Here is a 19,095-nt window from a genome sequence, read left to right as displayed (position 1 = left end):
ACTGAACTGGACTTGCTGGATTAAATCAGAGGGACGTGTACAAACTTCTTAGCCAGTCATATATCTCACTAATGAAAACACATCTAACACGGATTCACAAACCCTTCCGTGTGAATTTGGGTTTGTTGTTGCGATGTTTGGTTTTGTCTGTTTGTTTGCTTGATTTTGGTTTTGAGATAGTCTCACTACGTAGCAGCCCACGATGGCCTGGAATTTACAAGCCTCCTGCTCTCACCTCCCAAGTCCTAGGACACAGACATGCACCACCACACACACAGTTTCTTGTGGGACTTTACTTCCGCAGCTCCCTTTGAGAGTGGACTTCACATTAAAATTGCTCAAATGATAACTCACAAGCCCAGGGGCATTGATGCCTGCCTAAGGCTGAGGTAATGTTCCACATTTAACCATGCTATGACACTGTCACCAAGAGGTGAGAACAGATGTAAACTCTTATCCCTGAGTGCTGCCTTCCTACCTGTGTTATGGCAAGCGTTCCCTAAACTCCCTTAGGGTAGAGATTCAAGCAATTCATACCGCCACTGTTTACATGGAAGTATTCAAAAGATAAATCACAGACATGAAACAGCCTCCTAATTCACAACCACTGGCCATCTTATTTATTTCTCTGCTCACTCCAAGAATTACGAGCAAAGGATCATGGGACCTATTCCTAAGTGTAAGATTAGATCAATAAAATTAGCCATCTGTCCAAGGAAGGCTTTAAATGCAGGTTATATTTAAGTATTATGTTGCCAACTGCCCAGATGTTACAGAAAAGTGCCTGCTGATACGACTCCTTTTGCAGAGTGTAAACTGTTAAAAGGCTAATATAAACTTATTGCGCCAGGAAAAATAAATAGCATTAACGTTGTATTAAAACTAATTCAGGATTTGGGGGTGCCCTGTCAGCAAACACGAGTGTTAAAATTTAAATTGCTCAGTATTTGCCGAGTCAGATAAGAAACACATTTCAAGTGTCATTAGGGGAGTGAGAAGGGAGAGAGTTAGAAATAAAACCAGAGGAGAGCAGAGCTATGGGAAGGGCCAGGCTTGCCAGGCCTGGCTGAAGTACCAGTGGTTCCTGCAATTACTCTTAGCTGAAGCAGGCAGATTTCCTTTATACAAATTAATTCGGAACGAGAGGGGTTTGGACTTTTTTTCAGGTTCAGGAATATCTGCATACATATAATGATACTTGCTGGGGATGAGATCCAAGTCAAAACACAAAACATTTATGTTTTACGAATGTTTTATACGTAGAGCATAAAGATAATTTATGGAATATTCTAAATAATTTTGTGCAGGAAACTAAATTTTACATATCCAGCCATCAGCGGGTTTTTCCATTTGAGGAGCTATGTGAGCACTTAAGAAGGTTTGGATTTGGGGTTTCAGAGTTTGGATATGGATGTTCAGCCTGGCATATCTTACCCTGCCTGGCACAGTACGTCAGCTCTTCCAAGGCACCGGCCTGCTTTACTTCTTTTGATTTTTCAAAGTAAGGTAGCTGTGAGGTTACCTGGGGGAAGTGAGGGCTTCTTATAGCCAAGGAAATGGTAAAATCATTACAGGAAGTTCACGGGCCTGGGCTACCTGTCTGGGTCACCGCTACGCAGTGCTTAAGACCTGAGCCATCTCTTAGTGTGTGACTTCATTCAGACTTGTGCTGACTCCCTGCCACAGAGCAAACACAAGAATATTCTTTCAGAAACAGCTTCCCTTCCCTTTATTCTGTAGAACTTCACCCGAAATTGTTACCAGGTAAAATCCAAGCATTGCCCAAGGGTTATACTGTTTTACAGAGGTCATTCATTCGAAGGAAACACATGCTCTTGGCAGCCTAATTTTCCAAATCAAGGTATGTGGCTGAACAATTTTTTTAATTCTTTATAAAACATCTGAAATGTTTATAAGTCACTGCAGATTAAATCACGTGCAATGATACATTAACATGTATAGAAAAGGATAAAAAAGAAATGATAACATAATGCTCGAGTTTATTGGGATACCTGTAAATACATATGCATATACAGTCTTTCAAGTTTTTCCATCTAATCCAGTTTAAAAGTTTCTTCAGTTTTGCCTGTAATCATCAGTCAGTCCTATCTAATGCTTTGGTACACCCACTGCCTCCTTAATCCTCTGAGCACGCCTAGAAGGTAGGTACTTTCCTTAACATTATTATTTACTCATTTATTAATTGCAGATAAGGAAACTAGGGAACGGTTGCATAGCTTACATAATTTTCCAAATGTCACCAAATAACCAACAAGAAAGCTGAGCTTGGCCCCAAATTTGCTGAAATATTGAAGTGTGTACAGGCCCGCTCAGCCAGGAGCCACCCATGCAAGCTAAATGAACCAGCTTCACAGAGGTAAGAGAAGAATGGAGGGTGAGGATTAGCTGTGTGGAATGAGGTGTGGCTGTTAGTCTTTCCGCAGGGTTTCCCTTCTACACACAGTCATCCCTCAGCGGACAAGTAGGGAAAGAGGGTGTGGATGGCTGGGCTCCAGAATGGTGTCATTCATGCACCTTAAGTCCACAAGTCACTCAGGAGCCTGAAGCTGGAGGATTACCTCTTTAGAGTTAACCTGGGCTGTCTATCAAGGTAGATCTCATCTCTAAAACATAATATTAACAACAGCAACCAGAGAAGAAAGGAGATAGCTAATCCCCAAACCAACCTCCAGAAATCCCATGGAGTCTATACACAGTTGCATACAGTTGCATAATTTAATTTATACCTGCCCAGATGCTGCTGCTAGCTGGCACAGTTTGATGTGGAAGAGATAAACAGATACTGTGGTGTAGCAGGGGCAGGGGTATGAAGAAGCGGAGGCAGAGGAGCCCAAATTCTCCATGTGTAGACTGTGAGTCACTTGTTATCAACTCTCCTGAAGTTCTTGTTTCAAAGACAGATGCCTGGGATGTTCTCTAAAAATTCTTACTGCGTGGTTGAGGACTTCTATAGGCTCCCACCTAAGGCCTGAGATCTGCTCCAGCCAGCTCCGGAAGTACGCCCTCTGCTGGCCGTTTTTGTAATTTTTACACCTGGGCCTCCCCTCTTCAATCAGCAGTTCAGCATGGAGACTGTATCTGCTGGTTTATGTCAGGAGATAGAAGCCACACTTTGGGTCTTCTTCGAAATGGAGGTCCACAAGCAGTCGGCTCATGAACAGGTTTGAGAGACTTTCCCTACAATTTGCACCTTAGGCTCTGCTATCTATATTCCCTTTCTTTTCCTGTCAGAATCTGTAGGCAATTCCCAGCACGCGCAGCCTGACATACAGTGGTCATTAAGAGGCAGGGGCTTAGCCAGTTCAAGCATTCAGCTTCCATCAAGACGCCATGATGCCAGGTGTGGTGGCACACACCCAGAGTCACAGAAGTTGGGGGCTGGAGGAAGCCTGAGTTACGTGAGTCCTGTTTTCACTTAATTAACAAAACAAATAAACAAAAATATATCTTTCCTTCATTTAGCTGGAAAACACTACAAACCGATTTAACCCACTGAGTGAGACATGGGAATACAAGACATCCACAGGACAAACCATGTGGACGCTAAGGCCCACTATAACCCTCAGACACATGGGACTATGACTTTCAAAAATCCAGCTTGGAATCACTGGATACTTTCAGGCCATATTAACCCACTGGGGGTGATGGAATAGAAGAAAATCTATAGATAGATAGATAGATAGATAGATAGATAGATAGATAGATAGATAGATAGATATAGATATAGATATAGATATAGATATAGATATAGATATATCTCCAATTGGTTTCTTTCTGGCCAAATCAGTCACTCCAGGGAAAGTACAGCCTTGTGTTAAACCACATCTACACATCTACCTCGACCTTGACTCTTTCCTTTGCTTTGATCATCACAGTCATGGAGGGAGAGAGAGAAAGACAGAAAGAAGCAAGTAGAAAGAAGTGTTTCTCTGTAGTTATTAGATATGATAGATAAATCTGTGGAAAGGGAGGTGAACACAGTGATGAGTCAGAGGTTCTTCTTCCACGATCCCTGAAGTTCACTGGAGCATTACTAGCTAGGAACTACTAGATTTTACACATGCATGAGAGTATACACATGTATGCGTATGATATATCCCTATATATTACTATCTATCAATCTATTATCCATCTACCCATACACACAGAGGGGGGATTTGTATGCTCAGTAGTTTTCCCCCCCAAGAACCAATGCAACCTCACTGTGATGGAATAGAGTTGGCTAGTAAAAGGAAATTGGGGCTGGGGGCATCCAGAAGAGATGAGGCCTCCAAATCACATACTTTGGGAAAGGTCTAGAAGTAGTTCTAAGTAAAAATATTGCTAGTCTCTTGAGAACTTGGTGAGGGTGGTGTTTGAGAAGTATGCCAGGACGATGCCTGATGTCTTGCCTTTTGGTGTTATTCAGCAGTGGCAGAAATCACCTAGAGGGACCTGTATTCTTCACCATCCACCAAAGAGGTACTTGCCTGTGAGCTAACTCTCCTCCTCTAGGATTTCGTTTTCTCTTTTTTAATTTCCCTAGATCTTCATTTTAATCTAATTATACAGATGGAGAAGTACTGAAGAAACTGGAAAATGTCAGCTCCTCCAGGAAAATTTTGAACCCTGAACCCCGGCTTTACCTTCTCCCACTGGCCTTGGGACCTCAGGCAAAAAAGGACAAGTCAGCAAGGAAAGCAGGACCCATGTGCTCTCCCCTTCCTGTGTACTTTGGCCAGATTTAACAACGCCATGCATTTTGTATCAATAAAGAACAACTTCACACCCTAGGATTGGGAGTATTGGCCTCTAATCCATAAATCTTCAAGCCCTAGTATACCCATCCTGACTCTTGGCACCAGGCAACAGACATGCCATGGCAGAGGCATCCCTAAGAGCCACATTGTCAGATCCTGCAGAAAGATAGCAGATTCACCCCTTATCCGCTACAAGAGGAGGTGAGCAGGCCTGAATGGCACCAGCTTCTGTGAGCAGGCATAGCAATCCATTAAGCCAAAGACCCACCCCCACTGTGACCACCAAGCACTGTACTTGTATAACAAAGGCAGTACATCCACAAATCAGAAAAAAAAAAAACAACTTTGATTTAAACATCACACCTCATGGCCTGGCATGGTGGCACACACTTTAATCCCAGCACTCAGAAGGAAGAGGCAGACAGATCTTTATGAGTTATAGGCCAGCCTGGTCTACAGAGTGAGTTCCAGGACAGCCAGGGCTATGTAGAGAGACCCCATCTAAAAAAGTAAAAAAAAATAATAATAATAAATAAATAATATCATACATCATGCAAAAAGGTAGCTCAAAATAACTTGTAGAACTAAATGGAAACTTAAAATCTTCTAGATAAGGAAGAACACTTTTGTAATCATGGATTAAGTTGTCTTAAAAGGAATAATCATTAAAAAGAGATGAGTTGGACCGGTCCAAATTCAAGTTTTCTTCTTTTTGAAAGATACCATTAGGAAAACAAAAAGAAAGGGCTGAAGAGACAACTCAGTCAGTAAAGTGTTTGCCTCGCAAGCCTGAGGACCCTAATTCAACCTCTAGAATCCATCTAAAACTTCTGGGTGGGCATGGTGATATGTACTTGTAATCTCAATGCTGCGGAGAAAGAGACAGGGGGATCCTTGAGGTTCATTGGCCAGCAAGTCAAGCCTAATTGATTAGCTCTAGGCCAATGTGAGGCCCTCTGTCAAAAGAGGTGGATAGGGTTTGGAAGAATGAGATTCTAGGTTGTCCCCTGGCCTGTACATGCATACCCACCCACATACTCCTGGGCACACACACATACATAAAAACCACCAAATTGCACCTGGGAAGCTGGTGCTTTCAAAACAAATGTCTGGACTACATAAAAGACTGCACTCAAAATGTACAAAGAATACTTTAAAAATCCAGTAACAAAACAAATATCTCAATTTTTTCAGAAAAGGCAAAAGATGCAAAGAAATTTGAGAGGCAAATGATTCATGAAAAGTGTTCAATATCGTTAGTCATGAAGGAAACAAAAATTAAAAATATAACGAGATATATCATTGTTCATCTATTAGAATACCTGAAACAAGTCCAGGTGGTGGTGACACACGCCTTTAATCCCCACACTTGGGAGGCAGAGCCACCCGGATGTCTGTGAGTTCAAGGCCAGCCTGGTCTATAGAGTAAGAGCCAGGACCGGCACCAAAACTACACAGAGAAACCTGTCTGGAAAAAAAACAAAAACCAAAAACCAAAAACCAAAACAAAAAAAAGAATACCTGAAACTAAACAAAAACAGAGACACAGCAAAGAAACAATTGTGCATTGATTGTTAGCTTCAATTTTCAATTTGACACAACCTAGAATGACCTGGGAAGAAAATATTAGCAAGGGATTGTCAACATTGAATTGGCCTGTGGGAATTATCTTAAATGGGTTGATGTACGAAAGCCCAGCCCACTGTGGGCAGCATCATTCTCTAGTCAGGGGGATCATGACCGTCCAAGAGCAGAGAAATCACTGAGCACAAGCAAGCAAGCAAGCGAGCGAGCACTCGTGCATTTATTTCTCTTTGCTCTTGACTGCACATGACACAACTGGCTGCTTCAAAGTCCTGTCACTTCCCGTGATGGACGACAACCTGGAATTTTGAGCTAAACCCTTCCTCCCCTCATTTTCTTTTTGTCAGGTTTGGTTTTGTGTTGGTTTTTTCCTCATAGCTATAGAAACAAAACTAGAACAGGTACCAATGCTGTAGGGAGTCCAGGATGAGTGGAATTTCCATACATGGCTCCTAGGAATGTGAAACAGCAAAATCACTCTGAAAAATAATCCAGTGTTTTCTGGGAGCAGGGATCTCATTCAGCTCCTTACCAAGAGAAATGAAAGAGTATCCACCCAGAGACACATATAAGGCTGCATGCAGGAGCCTCGTTCACCAGAGCCTGAAGCTGAAAATAACTAAAAAGTCATTCCCTAGTGAACAATTAAAGTGTGGTCATCTAAGACCTGTACAAAAGACTACTACTAACCACTAACAAAGGAACAAACCACTGATAAGTACCACTGCAAATGGATTGACCTTAAACGTTGTGCTGGATGTGAGAAAGCCTACACAAAACATGATGTTCTGGAAGACTCGAAACTATAGGGACAGAAATCGGATCATCAGTTGGCAGGGACTGTAAAGGGGTAGTTTTTTGTTTTTGTTTTTGTTTTGTTTTGTTTTTACTAAGGAACACAGATTATATTCTTGAGTAAAGAAAATGATTCATATATTTCAAAACAAAGGCCTGCAGGAGGGGAGCTAGTTCATAGGCAGGTGCCTCCTTGGTGATGAGGGAGAATACAGGCCCCTTAGGTGGTTATTGCTGGCTGAGGCTGAACGGTGTAGAGTTTCATTACTGGATATGTTTGTAATGAAACTATTACAAACTATTCCTGAAAAGGAAGAATTTTTCTAAATGTCTTCATCTCAATGGAGCTGCCTAGAAATGATCTTTATAATGAAGGCCAGCATTACAGGTCTTCCTGTGGACTATGGGTGGTTTCTTCCCTGCTTGTCCCCACAGTTGTGTGACTCTCCTGCCCCTCCCCCAAAATTCCTGCTGAGAAGCAGAAGCAAGAGGCTACAGGTCTCAGGTGTTGGGGGTCTTCACACTAACTCAGTTCAGCTTTTGGTGTCAACTCCAACAAATCACTCAGTCCCTCTCAGTCCCATTGCCAAATGAGGGGTTTTCACTTGCTTCCAATTTGTAGCAGAACAGGAGTGAAGCCTTTCCAGCACATTGTGCTTGCACACCTTGGAGGCCTGTGGGGGTGGTGTGTTAAGGTGGTGTAGACATAGGGCCCTCCAGCTTCTCACTGTCCTAACCCCAAGGGACTCCAGTGACCTTCTGGCCCCCACATTATTAATGCCCAGAAGTCTAACAAAAGAAAGCAAGCAGCAGCTCATTCCTCTGTCAGGCTATGTACATGCTTTACATATGAGGTCGGGGGATAGTATCTTCCTGCACCCCACATCAGTAGTCTATTTTACTTGAGGGCCATGTCATCATGTTCCATAGGTGACACAGGTTTCCTACACAAAACAGCACGGCCAGGCCCTCCACCTAGGTTGAAGGGCTCTGTCCCTGGAGAACTCAGCCTTGAAAACACCCAAGGCTACATACATAGGTCTATAAACAAGACAGCCGAGGACTGAGATGTGGTGCCAATACCGGAGGAGCCTAAATTCCCATTCCTCCACTTCGCCTCTGTGTGGCCTCTGGTAAGATAGATATTGAGTTTCTCTCTAAGCCACAGTTTCCCCCTCAGCGAAACAAAGAAACAAGGCTGCTGGCTGGGTTACAGAAATCAGTTCTCAGAACAGTGTAACCAACACTTAATTAGTGTCACTTATTATTATTTGATTTGGTTTCATTGGAGTACTGCTGTGGCAGCTCCTGTGAGTCTTGGCCTCTGTGGAGCTTTCTTTCCTAATGCTCAATGCCAGAAGGTGCTACACCTTGGGGTGAGGGGGCAAGGTGTTCTGTTCTACTTATCTCTTTCTAAAAGAAGGGAGGCAGCCTTCAGGTTAATTAGAATCCAAGACTTCTCAACTAAACTGTACTTATCAAAAGAGCAAAGAGGAATAGATAAACAAAACAGACCGCTTTGGAATGCCTGCAGGATGGCCACACCACCGCCCAAGGGCTGCACACAAGCCAATTTCTATGGGGGGAAACAAGGTACAAAGTCACTCCCATATGGATCGGAGCAGGATTTGCTGGTATCTGGGGGAGATTACAAATGAGCTCTCTTGCTGTTCCCATCTGAGCCGACTGGGGCACATTCAGTTTTTAATCTGGACCAATTTTACGGATCAAAAACTAGTCTTTCCATGGGATGTAAATGAGCCTACAAGGAAAAATTCCCCTGAAGTTTATGAAGTAACTGTCATTTTCACCCAAGCAGCTTTTCAACCTGAAAGCCATTGTCTGGATAAAATTATGAAGTAATTAAAAAAAAAAAAAGCTTCTTCTAGGCTAGAGCTAGTCTAAATATCCCTTCCACCTTGGTGGGGCCAAGAACATTCAAAAGGAAGCTTTTCAAAATCACCCCCATCCATACTTCAAGTAAAACCAAAGAAGCCAACATGATACATTGGTGACATGAATATCTGAGTGAACCAGGCAGAAAACGTATTTTAGGAGAGGAATGATGAAATTTAGGAAATAAAGGGGCAAATGGGGCAAAACATGTGTGCAATTTTATACAGTGGGCCTTTGTGCAATAATTTTTACACCCTGTTTAAATGGCTTGGAGTTTACCCTTAGGGATCCTTGCATATGTCACTCAGGCTAAGAGCCATGGATGTATGCATGAGCTATTCAAACACGCAGCTAGATGGTTTCCTCTGCAGAAACCTGCAGAACACGAGTGAGCATAGTGTAGTTTTCTGAAGGAAAGAAGTTCAAAGGAGCCTCATATTGAAATGCTGGGAAGTGTATGAAGATTCGGAAGACAGTTTAATGTGAAACTACCTTGAGTGGCTGGCTGCTCTTGCCTCCCAAATGAACTGGACAGTGTGCAGAGAGATTTGTTCCCAGTCCCAGTGTGGTGCGGACGGTGAGAATGGACGCTGAGAACGTTCCTAAATTTCAAGTCAGGTAAGGGGATACAGGTGACCACAGATGCAGCCTGAAGACTGAGGTATCTCCTAGGATAAAAGGCAACAGTCCTACTACTTCCTATAGATATATTTAAGCAGCTCAATGGGAGCCTGCCAAGATTATTTTCTTTGCTCTCCGATAATTTTTCCTGGTTTGCCTCTTTCTTGTAGAAACATTGTGAAGGGGGACTCCACTTTCTGTGAGGTTTTGCAGGCTGGATCCAAATAGTTAGATTGTTTTCCATTGTTCAGAAGACATAATTAATCCCATAAGACAACCCCCACTTGCAAAGTAAGCTAAGAAAAAGCAGATTTTTTTTTCACAATTCTAAATATGGTCCTGGCCAACAAAGACTAAAAATCGTTATTCGGAAGCAATGTTTGGAACTTTATTGTTTAGAATGTTCTACTTTCCCTCATGACACAAACCAAATCAATGTAGATTAAAAAACATACTTTTTACCTAGAGGAAATGCTAGTTTTTGTGGCTTCACATTCTCTCCGATCCTTTGTACTTGCTAGCCTATAGTGCATACATCTTTGTTTGAACAGCAGAGTACAGGCAGGAGTTCTAAACAAGATCAGGTTAAACCACTGAGGGCTCCTTTCTGCACAAATGGCCCCAGGGTGCAAGAGTATCCCCAAAACAGAAAGCGCAGGTCCCTACCCAGTGTTTGGACAGGACCAGAGCCAGGAAGGGGAGCTCCAGGCAAACCTTCAGACACTCAACAGGAAATGGCTGGGCTCTAGGCAGTATGAATCCAATAAGATGTTCAAAGAAGCAGGAGGAGCTGTTGAAGTCCTCTGCGCTCTCTCAGCCCTCAGGAACCCAGACAGGGCGATCGCTGCCCCCAACTTTTAGCAGTCTGTGGTCCCATACAGAGCCCACCACCTCTGCTAGCTCCGGAAAACAGATTGGTTTGTTTCTTTTTAAAAAACCATCTCCCTGGAACCGCCTGAGCTAGGAGAGGGCGAGGCTCACCCTTCGGTTGAGCACTGAACACAGCCTACGCGGGCTGAGCCCACGCCGGTCAGCGGAGAGAGCAGTGAGGAGCTGTCTGCTCTTGTACCCCACCAAAGGCCGGGACCGGGGTGCTCGGGCACCATGACTCGGAGGGCACTGAGAGCTTTACCTGATTTTCGCAGAGCGGTTCGGAGTGACACGGCGTTGAGTGGGAGGCTGCAGGCCAGGAGCAAGAAACGGAGCAAGAAGGTTGGGGTTAAATCCATCTCACCGACGGTGTCTGCAAAGTTTCACCAAGTCCCGGGCGCGCGGGGAAAGGGCGTCTCCTGGGGGACGTGGGGACGCCAGTGGCGCGCGGATGAGAAGGCGGGGAGCCCAGGGAGCTGAATCAGGAGCCCCTCGGGAGTCCGAGGAGGCAAGGCAGCAGCTGGGAGCCTGGCGTGCTGGAGTGAAGCGGGCTCTCTCGGCTGCAGGGCTTTTCGGGGCTGGGGAGTGGACGCTGGAGACCGAGGGGAGGGACGCACTGGCCGCCGGAGGGAGGGCGGCTCGACCCGCCAGAGATGGAATTACAATCTCGTGGAAGAGCGAGGGGCAGGGTCTGAATCAATTCACTCCTCGCCCACCTCCGGAGCAGACAGCCCCCAGCTCAGCCCTTCCCCGTGGGTGACCTAGATTGGGGGCCTGGGTGGGACCGACTTCGACACTCCGCGGGAGTTCGTTGACTCAGACTGAGGGCTCAGGGTCCTCGGCTGGGTCCTGACCCTGAACTCTTGGGGTGCCTCGGCTCCGCTGGCTGGAACCTTCTTCCCCCACACCCCTCTGTGTCTCTTGCACCCAGTTTAAATCACTTTTCCTAACAACTCAAAGGTTACTCTACTCTGTCTGGAGCTCCAGAGGAAGCGCAAGGGAGGGGCTGTAATTTGCAAGTGGGGACGAGAGGGGGCAGGGCGGACCAAGTCTGGGGTGCTAAGAAGATAAATGGGATTTAAGGCGCACAGATGGAGAGCTGAGGCTAGGCCACTCAGATGCAAAGGCTAAATGGAGATTAGGGACTGGTGCCTGGGGAACAGGTCCCCTCATGGTGGTGGATGGCAACTTTGGACCCTTCAGGGAAGATCAAACTCCCAGCTAATCCTGCAACTCCCCGCCAGTTTCTGCCAGGGAAGGTCCTCTGTGAAGGGAGCCTTTGCAGGTCAGGCTGGGATTGGGGAATAGGAACAAGGAGGGGGCCAGCAAGTAGCTCCCCAGCTGCGGATAGACCTTTCTCCTCCCCTCCAGAAGTGCGCGGCTGGTTGGAGCTTCCACTGCCCCAAAAGGGTGCCAGCTCCAGCGTAAACTGGAGTTCTGACCTCCGGGCCTTCCTGAAAGCAGATAGAATAAATAAACTAAGAGGAATGCACTGAAAAGGAAGGAGCCCTCGCCAGATCCTGGGGAAAGATCAAAGGCCCTCGGAAGCGCCCCACAGATGGATACTGCGGTCACTGACTGAGGTCTGCGGATGGTCGCCACGCCCCACCTGGGAGAGCAGCATCCTGTCGCTTCTTGTTAACCTTCCTGTAGGAGAGCCAGAGTGTTGACTGAGTCCCCGCCCCCTGATTTCTACTCTTGACCCGGAGATGTACCTAACCCTGTTAGCAAGGTGAAAATATACTTCCTCACCTTTTGGCATTTTTCAGGTGTGCAGTTGTCCCATAAATAAATTCAAAGCTCACCTCTACTAGAATATCTGGACGTCTAAGTCGGGAACACCGGAACTTCTCACCGAACTAGTGTGGGAACGTCCAGACTGAACTACACTTCTGAGGTGAAGCCTGGCAGGCAAACCAAGCAAGGTGACTCTGAAGAGATACTTTCTGCCACTACAGTAGACCACTAAGATCATTGAGGCCGCTATAGGTCATCTCCCCCGCGTCCATGCCACGCTGGAATCTGCTTTCAGCTTTCTGGGCATGGAGTGCCACCCCCATTTGAATCTTTCTGTATCGCCTCCTATCAGTAGTGACGTTTGACATCGGAATTCTTGGGATATCCAGGACCAAGCCAGTGCCCTTTCCTTCTTGCTTAACATGACTCCTTGGTGCATAAATTTGAATAAATAATAATCATGAATATTAAGACTAACATCTTAATGTTAGAACGTATGACGTGCATGTATTATATGTAATCTGGGTACAGGGCTCTCTTTGAAGTGCTTTTTAGTCCCCATAGCAACTATACCAAGAAGGCGTTAGCATTATCCCCATTTCACAGCCAAGGAGACTGAAGCAGGAAAAGGCTGAGTAACACGCTCAAATTCATACACATCCTCTCCTGGAAAGTGCAGAGCTAAGACTAATCTAGAGCTTCTGTCTCCAGTGCAGAGCCAGGCTCTCAAGGGGGATCAGGTGGAGGACAGACCCAACAGGAGACTTGGGAGTTTCTCCCCAGGTTCTGCTTGGAGTGTATGTTCCCCAAATGAATGGATGGTGGCTATAACTCAATTTTCAGAGGGGTTGTGGTTGTTATTGTTGCTTGCAATTTGTTTTGTTTGACTTGTCCAGGCAGAGCTTCACCATGTGGTCCAGGTGCACCTGGAACTCACTGCATAGACCACCATAGTCTTGAAATGAGAATCTTCCTTCTTTAGCCTCCCCAGGTGCTGCTGGAATAATGACAGTAGATCATGAGGATCATTGAGGCCACCAGGGGTCATCTGCCCCACCTCCATGCCACACTGGAATCTGCTTCCAGCTTTCTTGGCATGGCGTGCCACCCCCATTTCTCCTACACCCCTAGTTCTACCTTCAACTTTGTGTTAGCTGATGCAGCAGGACCATGGAATCCCAGCCCCCACTGCTCCCCGCCTTCCACATTGTGCCTTTTTAAAACCCCGTTATATAAATTGCCTATTGTTAATATTGCAAACACGGGTTTTTAGCATACCGACTGCTCTGGCAGATAGGAGCTGATGTCTCTCCCTGGCCGTGTAGTCTCTACCTGCTCTAGATGGCCGCAGCTGATGGAGGAAGCAGGTTTCTTTCTTCAAAGGTTACCCTTGTTTGTTTCTTGCAGGCCTCACCTTTGAGCCATACTTGATTTCTGAGGGCCTCTGCATACTCTGGGTCCTGGGGCCACAGACATGAAACTTTCTTCATGGGGACTGTCACAGATATAAAGGAAGCTTCAGAAGGAACCCACTCCTCTCCTTTGCAATTAAAATCACCTTCCCTCAAGGCTCCCTCTCCTTGCAGTCTGACAACCAGCTCATGGATCTTGTAAATCCAGGTAAAGACAAATGAGACACTTGACATTCACCCTCTTCCTGCCTCCGGGGGAGACGGGGTCGGGGATGGAACCAACAATGGCAAAAATTACTTGGAATGTTTTGTTTTTAAAAAATGTGTTCAAATTCTCTGGTGATTTAAACTCAATTAATGATGTCGCCAGGAGGCAAATGGCCTTGCCTACTTTGCTCAATGTCGTTAGAAGAAGAGTCTGGCTTCTGCTCCATGGATAGATGTGAAGAAAATAAAGGGAAACTTTCAATTGTGGAGTGTTTGATAACACCCTAAATGAAGACAAGAGAAGCCCAGAAGGGAAAAAGTCGTGTCAATGTTGGTGTCATTGACTTAAATGAAATAAAATTTGCAATGTTTATTAAGTAGATTGGACAGCAACAAAGTGTCATTTTACCTTTCCTCCTTGGAAAGCCATCAGGTGTTTCCGGTGGCTTTCTACAGAGACCTACAAGCACCAAGAAAATCACACATGCTTGGGTTTTTCTCACACAAGAGCACCTTCTGCATATTTATTAATCCGCAGACTCTTCCAAGTCAGCAGATCTGCTGCCTCCTCACTAACATCTGAATAATCTTCTATCGTGTGATGTCTGATTTATTTGTTCTTTTTTTCTATTGTTTTCCATTGTATCATGATAAACAGCATTGCAGTGAATGACCTTGAATGTAGGACCATTTGCTCATGTTATCATAGACTGCAGGGTTCATTTCTAGGTGAGCCCTTGCTCAGCCAAGGTAAACGCTTTCAATTTTAATAATTTGGCCAAAGAAAATTGTACTTTGGTACATAATGTGTAAGTGTAACTATTTCTACAAACTCACACCAACATAATGTCTTACTAAACTAGACTTATATATTATATGTGTGGAATACACGCGGCACATGTTTTATTAATGCATAAGGTATGTAGGTATGCAAAGGACTGGTATTCAACCTGAAGAATTACATAGAGGAAAATGAGCACATTGTAATACCACCAAGATCAAGACATAGACCCATCCATTACTCATCAAGTCCTGCTCGCACTTCTCTAGCGTATATTCCTGAGACAGAATTCAGACATCCCATTCACAGATAAAACTAGATCATCAAACAATAGAATCACTTCCCCCATGTCCAACATCCATTGAGAATGGGTCCCATCATGTGGCAGCCTCTGCAATAAGAATGTAAACAATATAGCACAGAAAATACAAACAAAATATAACAAAAGTACAATACAAATGGACTTGGGAGAACTTGTTTTTATTGGGGGAAGAAAACAATTGTACAGACAGTCGTTCCCTAAAACAAAATACTGGAGGCATAACAGTGCAAGTACCAAGGTACAGGATGACACATATTACTATAAAATGCAAAGCCATCTCTATGGACTGAATTGCATCCCTCCCAAATTAATACGTCAGTGTACCAAAGTCCCAGGTATCCATGAAAGAGTTTTATAGAGGAGTTAAGGTTAAGGAGGTCACAGGGCTAGGTGCCTAATCTAATAAGACTGTGACTGCAATCTCAATACTCAGGAATCAGAGGCATGTTTGAGGCAGCCAAGTCCACCTAGCAAGTTTTAGGCCAACTATAACTGCATGACACAAAAAAAGTCTCCCCTCTTTCCTCTTCCCTCCCCTTCTCTGCTCCCCTTCACTCCTTGCTTGTTAGAACACAGTAGGAATGTGGCCATCTGCAAAACAGAGTTGTCCCCAGAACCCAACAAAGCTGGCCCCAATACACTACTGTTGTTTAAGCCACTCAGCATATGGCACTTTGTCACAACAGGATGAGAAGACTAATAATCATCAGTCTCATTAAAGTCTAAACCATGATTATGTCCATAATGGGATTTCCCAGGAACAGTCCTGACCTTATTCCTGGTGAATTTTCATTTACGGCTAGTGTATTTTATAAACTGTGTAGGAACTATTACCCAAGGTCATGAATGCTTCATTCCATGCTTTTTTCTGGATGTTTTAAACTTGCCTTCCACATTTAGACCTGCATAGATGGAGCAGGAAGCAAGACAATGCTTGAGGCTTTTTCAGCTGGATGCTCCCTTCTGACTGAAGGATGGGAAGGTCCATCTCCACATGGTGTCTTGGGCTCATTCTCAAGGCTAAAACTAGGACTGCTCTTCCTACTCAGGACCATCCAATGGACATCCAACATAATGCTTTGAAGAATACAGGACCAGCCACCTTCAAATACCTTACTGATCAGACTCTGAGTGTTCTGGAAACTTCCAGAAATATACACCTCAAGTTAAATGAATGTCTTGTTTAAGGAACATAAAATAAAGAGAGGTAGAGGAACATGTTTTAAGAACTTTAATCAACATATTTCTTCACAAAATGGGCATATTCTTCCTGCAAAGGAAGGAAAGTCACATTACTACAGTGCCATTAGTCATAATCATAATGACTAATTTAACGGTAATTTAGTTGTCTCCTAAGACAGCAACTCCAGAATTTACAGCAGGTAAGATACTCAAGTTCACAGTGATCCATGAAGGAGAAATACGTGGTGAGTAAAGTTCAGAGTGGATTCTTGGTGACACCAAAGCCCTGGAAATAACACATAGACCCATCCTAGTCTGAGAGATCAAGAGCACACATTGTGGAAACAGTGGAATCTGTGAAGCTACCTAAAACGTAAACAAACAAATAAATGAACCAAGTGGCCAAAGCAGAATCAGGGCAAACGTCAGGTGTTAGTGGATGTGTGTGTGTGTGTGTGTGTGTGCGCGCGCGCGCGCGCGCACACGCGCGCGCGCGCGGGAGTCCACAGTGAACGGAGGAGACTGGTGGTGTTGTGTTTTTGTTCTTTAATGCTTGTGATTTAATCAGTGGAATGTCTTTATTTGGGTCTAAGAGAAACTATGAATGACTTTTAAAAGGCTAGAGGGCAATTCAGGTAAAGGACTTGGTAGGATAGGAAGAACAACACTGATTGAAATAGCAAGAGAAAGATTCAGACCTGAACATCTTAGAAGGGGGAAATGAAGCACATAAGACGAGCACTCCCAAGGGGCAGGTGGGCAGGAAGAGCCGACCTCACAAACTATGTCATTCTGTCCAGAGCTGCCAAATTAAACACGCAAGAAAGAGACACAAGCTGCCATTTTCTTGACAGCGCAGAGATCTGGTGTGTGAAAGGCTTGGAGATGTTGGGGATGCTTCAAGGACATCCGGCCTCCCATAGCTGCTAGCCACATGTGGTATAGCAAAACAAGGAGGCCCAAAGTTGTCACATACCACTGTGTCTCTTACTAGAGGTATCTATGTGGAGAGCTGTCTTGCAATTGCAAAATACAGGGCTCATTTGTGGAAGATACAGCAGCTCCGAAGTCTCCACAGACGTGGGGTCAAGAGATCTGTACTCTCTTCCCAGGCCTGTCACTAATTGTCACGAGGAGTTTACTGATTCCACTGACCTCTCAAGACCTTATTTTTCTCTTCTTTAAAGTGAAGACATCAGAAAAATGATGTCTCAGTTCGACCTAGACATTGCAGTCTCGGCTTCCACAAAAGACATTCCTTCCCCACCCCGGTTCAGTCAGATGTCACTTGTTAAAAGCAAAGGATGTCCTGCATGAGGTTTATTTTCAGAAAAGCCCTGAGGTTTGGGAAGCCATTCATTTGCCAAAAGTAAAATAAAATTAAAAACAAAAGGAAATGAAATGCAGTATTTAACACACACACACACACACACACACACACACACACACACACACCCCACATATTGATCACAGGACCAAAGCCTTCCCCTGTCTCTGCAAAGGCTCTGGGAAGGCAAATCATAGTTTCCAGGCAGCCCATATCCAGTTCTCCCACGCAGCGGAAATCGGAGGCTAGGAGGCGTGAAAAGGGAAGGTGGGAAGGGCAGACCTCCAGTGTTGGAGGTGAGCTTGGGAAGCAGGAGAATGCAGACTTCATTTTTGAGTTATTCAGCAACGATGCTTATAAATATGGATTTTCCTGATGCCAAGAGAAAACCTGTGAAAAGAATTAAAAGTACATTTTGCCATCTGAGATTGATTTTATTTTATTTGTGTGTTTCCTAAAACGAGGACAATAAGAACTAGGAGGTAGATTAAAGGATTGGGAAGTACAGCCAGCCTTCCATATCCACTGCTTCAATACCTTTGAGATCCGCCCATCCACAGCTGGAAAATACTCCCCTCACCTCCAGAAAACTGTGTCCCTTTTAAAAACCTACAGACTTCTTTGTTGTCATTACTGTCTAAACAATACTTTATGTAATAACTACTAACATAGAACTTATATTGTATTAGGTTTTTATAAGTAATCAAGAGATAGTTTAAAGTCTACTGAAGGATGGGGATTGGATTATGTGGATTTATTGTGGCATTTTATACAAGGGACCTGAGTAACTATGGGATATCCTGGAACTCATTCCTCACAGATGCTAAGAGACAAGGGATGATTACTTGGTCTGAGAAGTGTTACAAAGTAGAATGTGTCAAGTGGGGAGAAAACAGTTAGATTGGGGAGACTTACATTGTACCCAGCCACAGGGCTGTGGGGTCAGATAGGTTCAAGAGAAAGATGTCTTGTGTCATGTCCAGATGGTGGCCTTTTTAGAAAGAGCAACCATGGTGTCTTTTCAAGAAACTTACTTAGGCAGGGAAGCAGCAGAGGATGTCTTAGGTTCATGGTATTAAATGTAATGACAATATAAAGAAGGATCAATGGTCAAGGATGAGAGAGTTAGCTTTTGTTTCTTGCCCTGAACAATGGGGCATAAATTATATTTCCACAGATGTACTCACGGGACAAATGGATGTACTCTGCTCACCACACGGTGGATGTGCACCGAATGTGTGCTTCATTTCATCCCATCAATGTCACATTTCCCAGAGACAAAGCTGAGTCTACCCCAGGCTGAAACCCCAGAAAGCACGGAGATGTCAAACAAGATCCGAGGTCAAGACAAAGGACCAAATCGCTCATTTCCTACATGGCCCTGGAAGCACGATGAACCAAAGATTGAATCTTGGGACAATGAAAGACCTTCCAAAAGAGAAATGAGATAATAGGTAAGGGTTCTTCTGGGTAGGGAGAGTGACTGGTCCATTCAAATGGGGGCATGTGCTCACAGAACCTACTTCCAAATGGTAGCAGACACTATCTAGTCCCAGCTGCTGGGGAGGCCCACTCAGAGTTTCTGACAGCTTTAGTGCCTC

At 44.5% G+C, this 19,095-nt stretch overlaps 1 protein-coding gene across 1 annotated transcript in view; it reads right to left on the bottom strand.

The window, feature by feature from the left end:
• The window catches only part of Egflam (EGF like, fibronectin type III and laminin G domains), a 161,784-nt gene extending 150,688 nt beyond the window's left edge, over positions 1-11,096 (bottom strand). Inside the window, exon 1 of the mRNA XM_059276748.1 lies at positions 10,789-11,096. Within this exon, the coding sequence (XP_059132731.1) occupies positions 10,789-10,885 (97 nt within the window). The 5' untranslated portion in view covers positions 10,886-11,096. The remainder of the gene's footprint in view (positions 1-10,788) is intronic.
• Between the last annotated feature and the right edge of the window lie 7,999 nt (positions 11,097-19,095).

The sequence above is a fragment of the Peromyscus eremicus genome, chromosome 11 (genome assembly GCF_949786415.1).
Source record: "Peromyscus eremicus chromosome 11, PerEre_H2_v1, whole genome shotgun sequence".
Taxonomy (NCBI): domain Eukaryota; kingdom Metazoa; phylum Chordata; class Mammalia; order Rodentia; family Cricetidae; genus Peromyscus; species Peromyscus eremicus.
The sequence above is the reverse complement of the archived record's forward strand: the minus strand, read 5'-3'. Positions and strand labels throughout refer to the sequence as shown.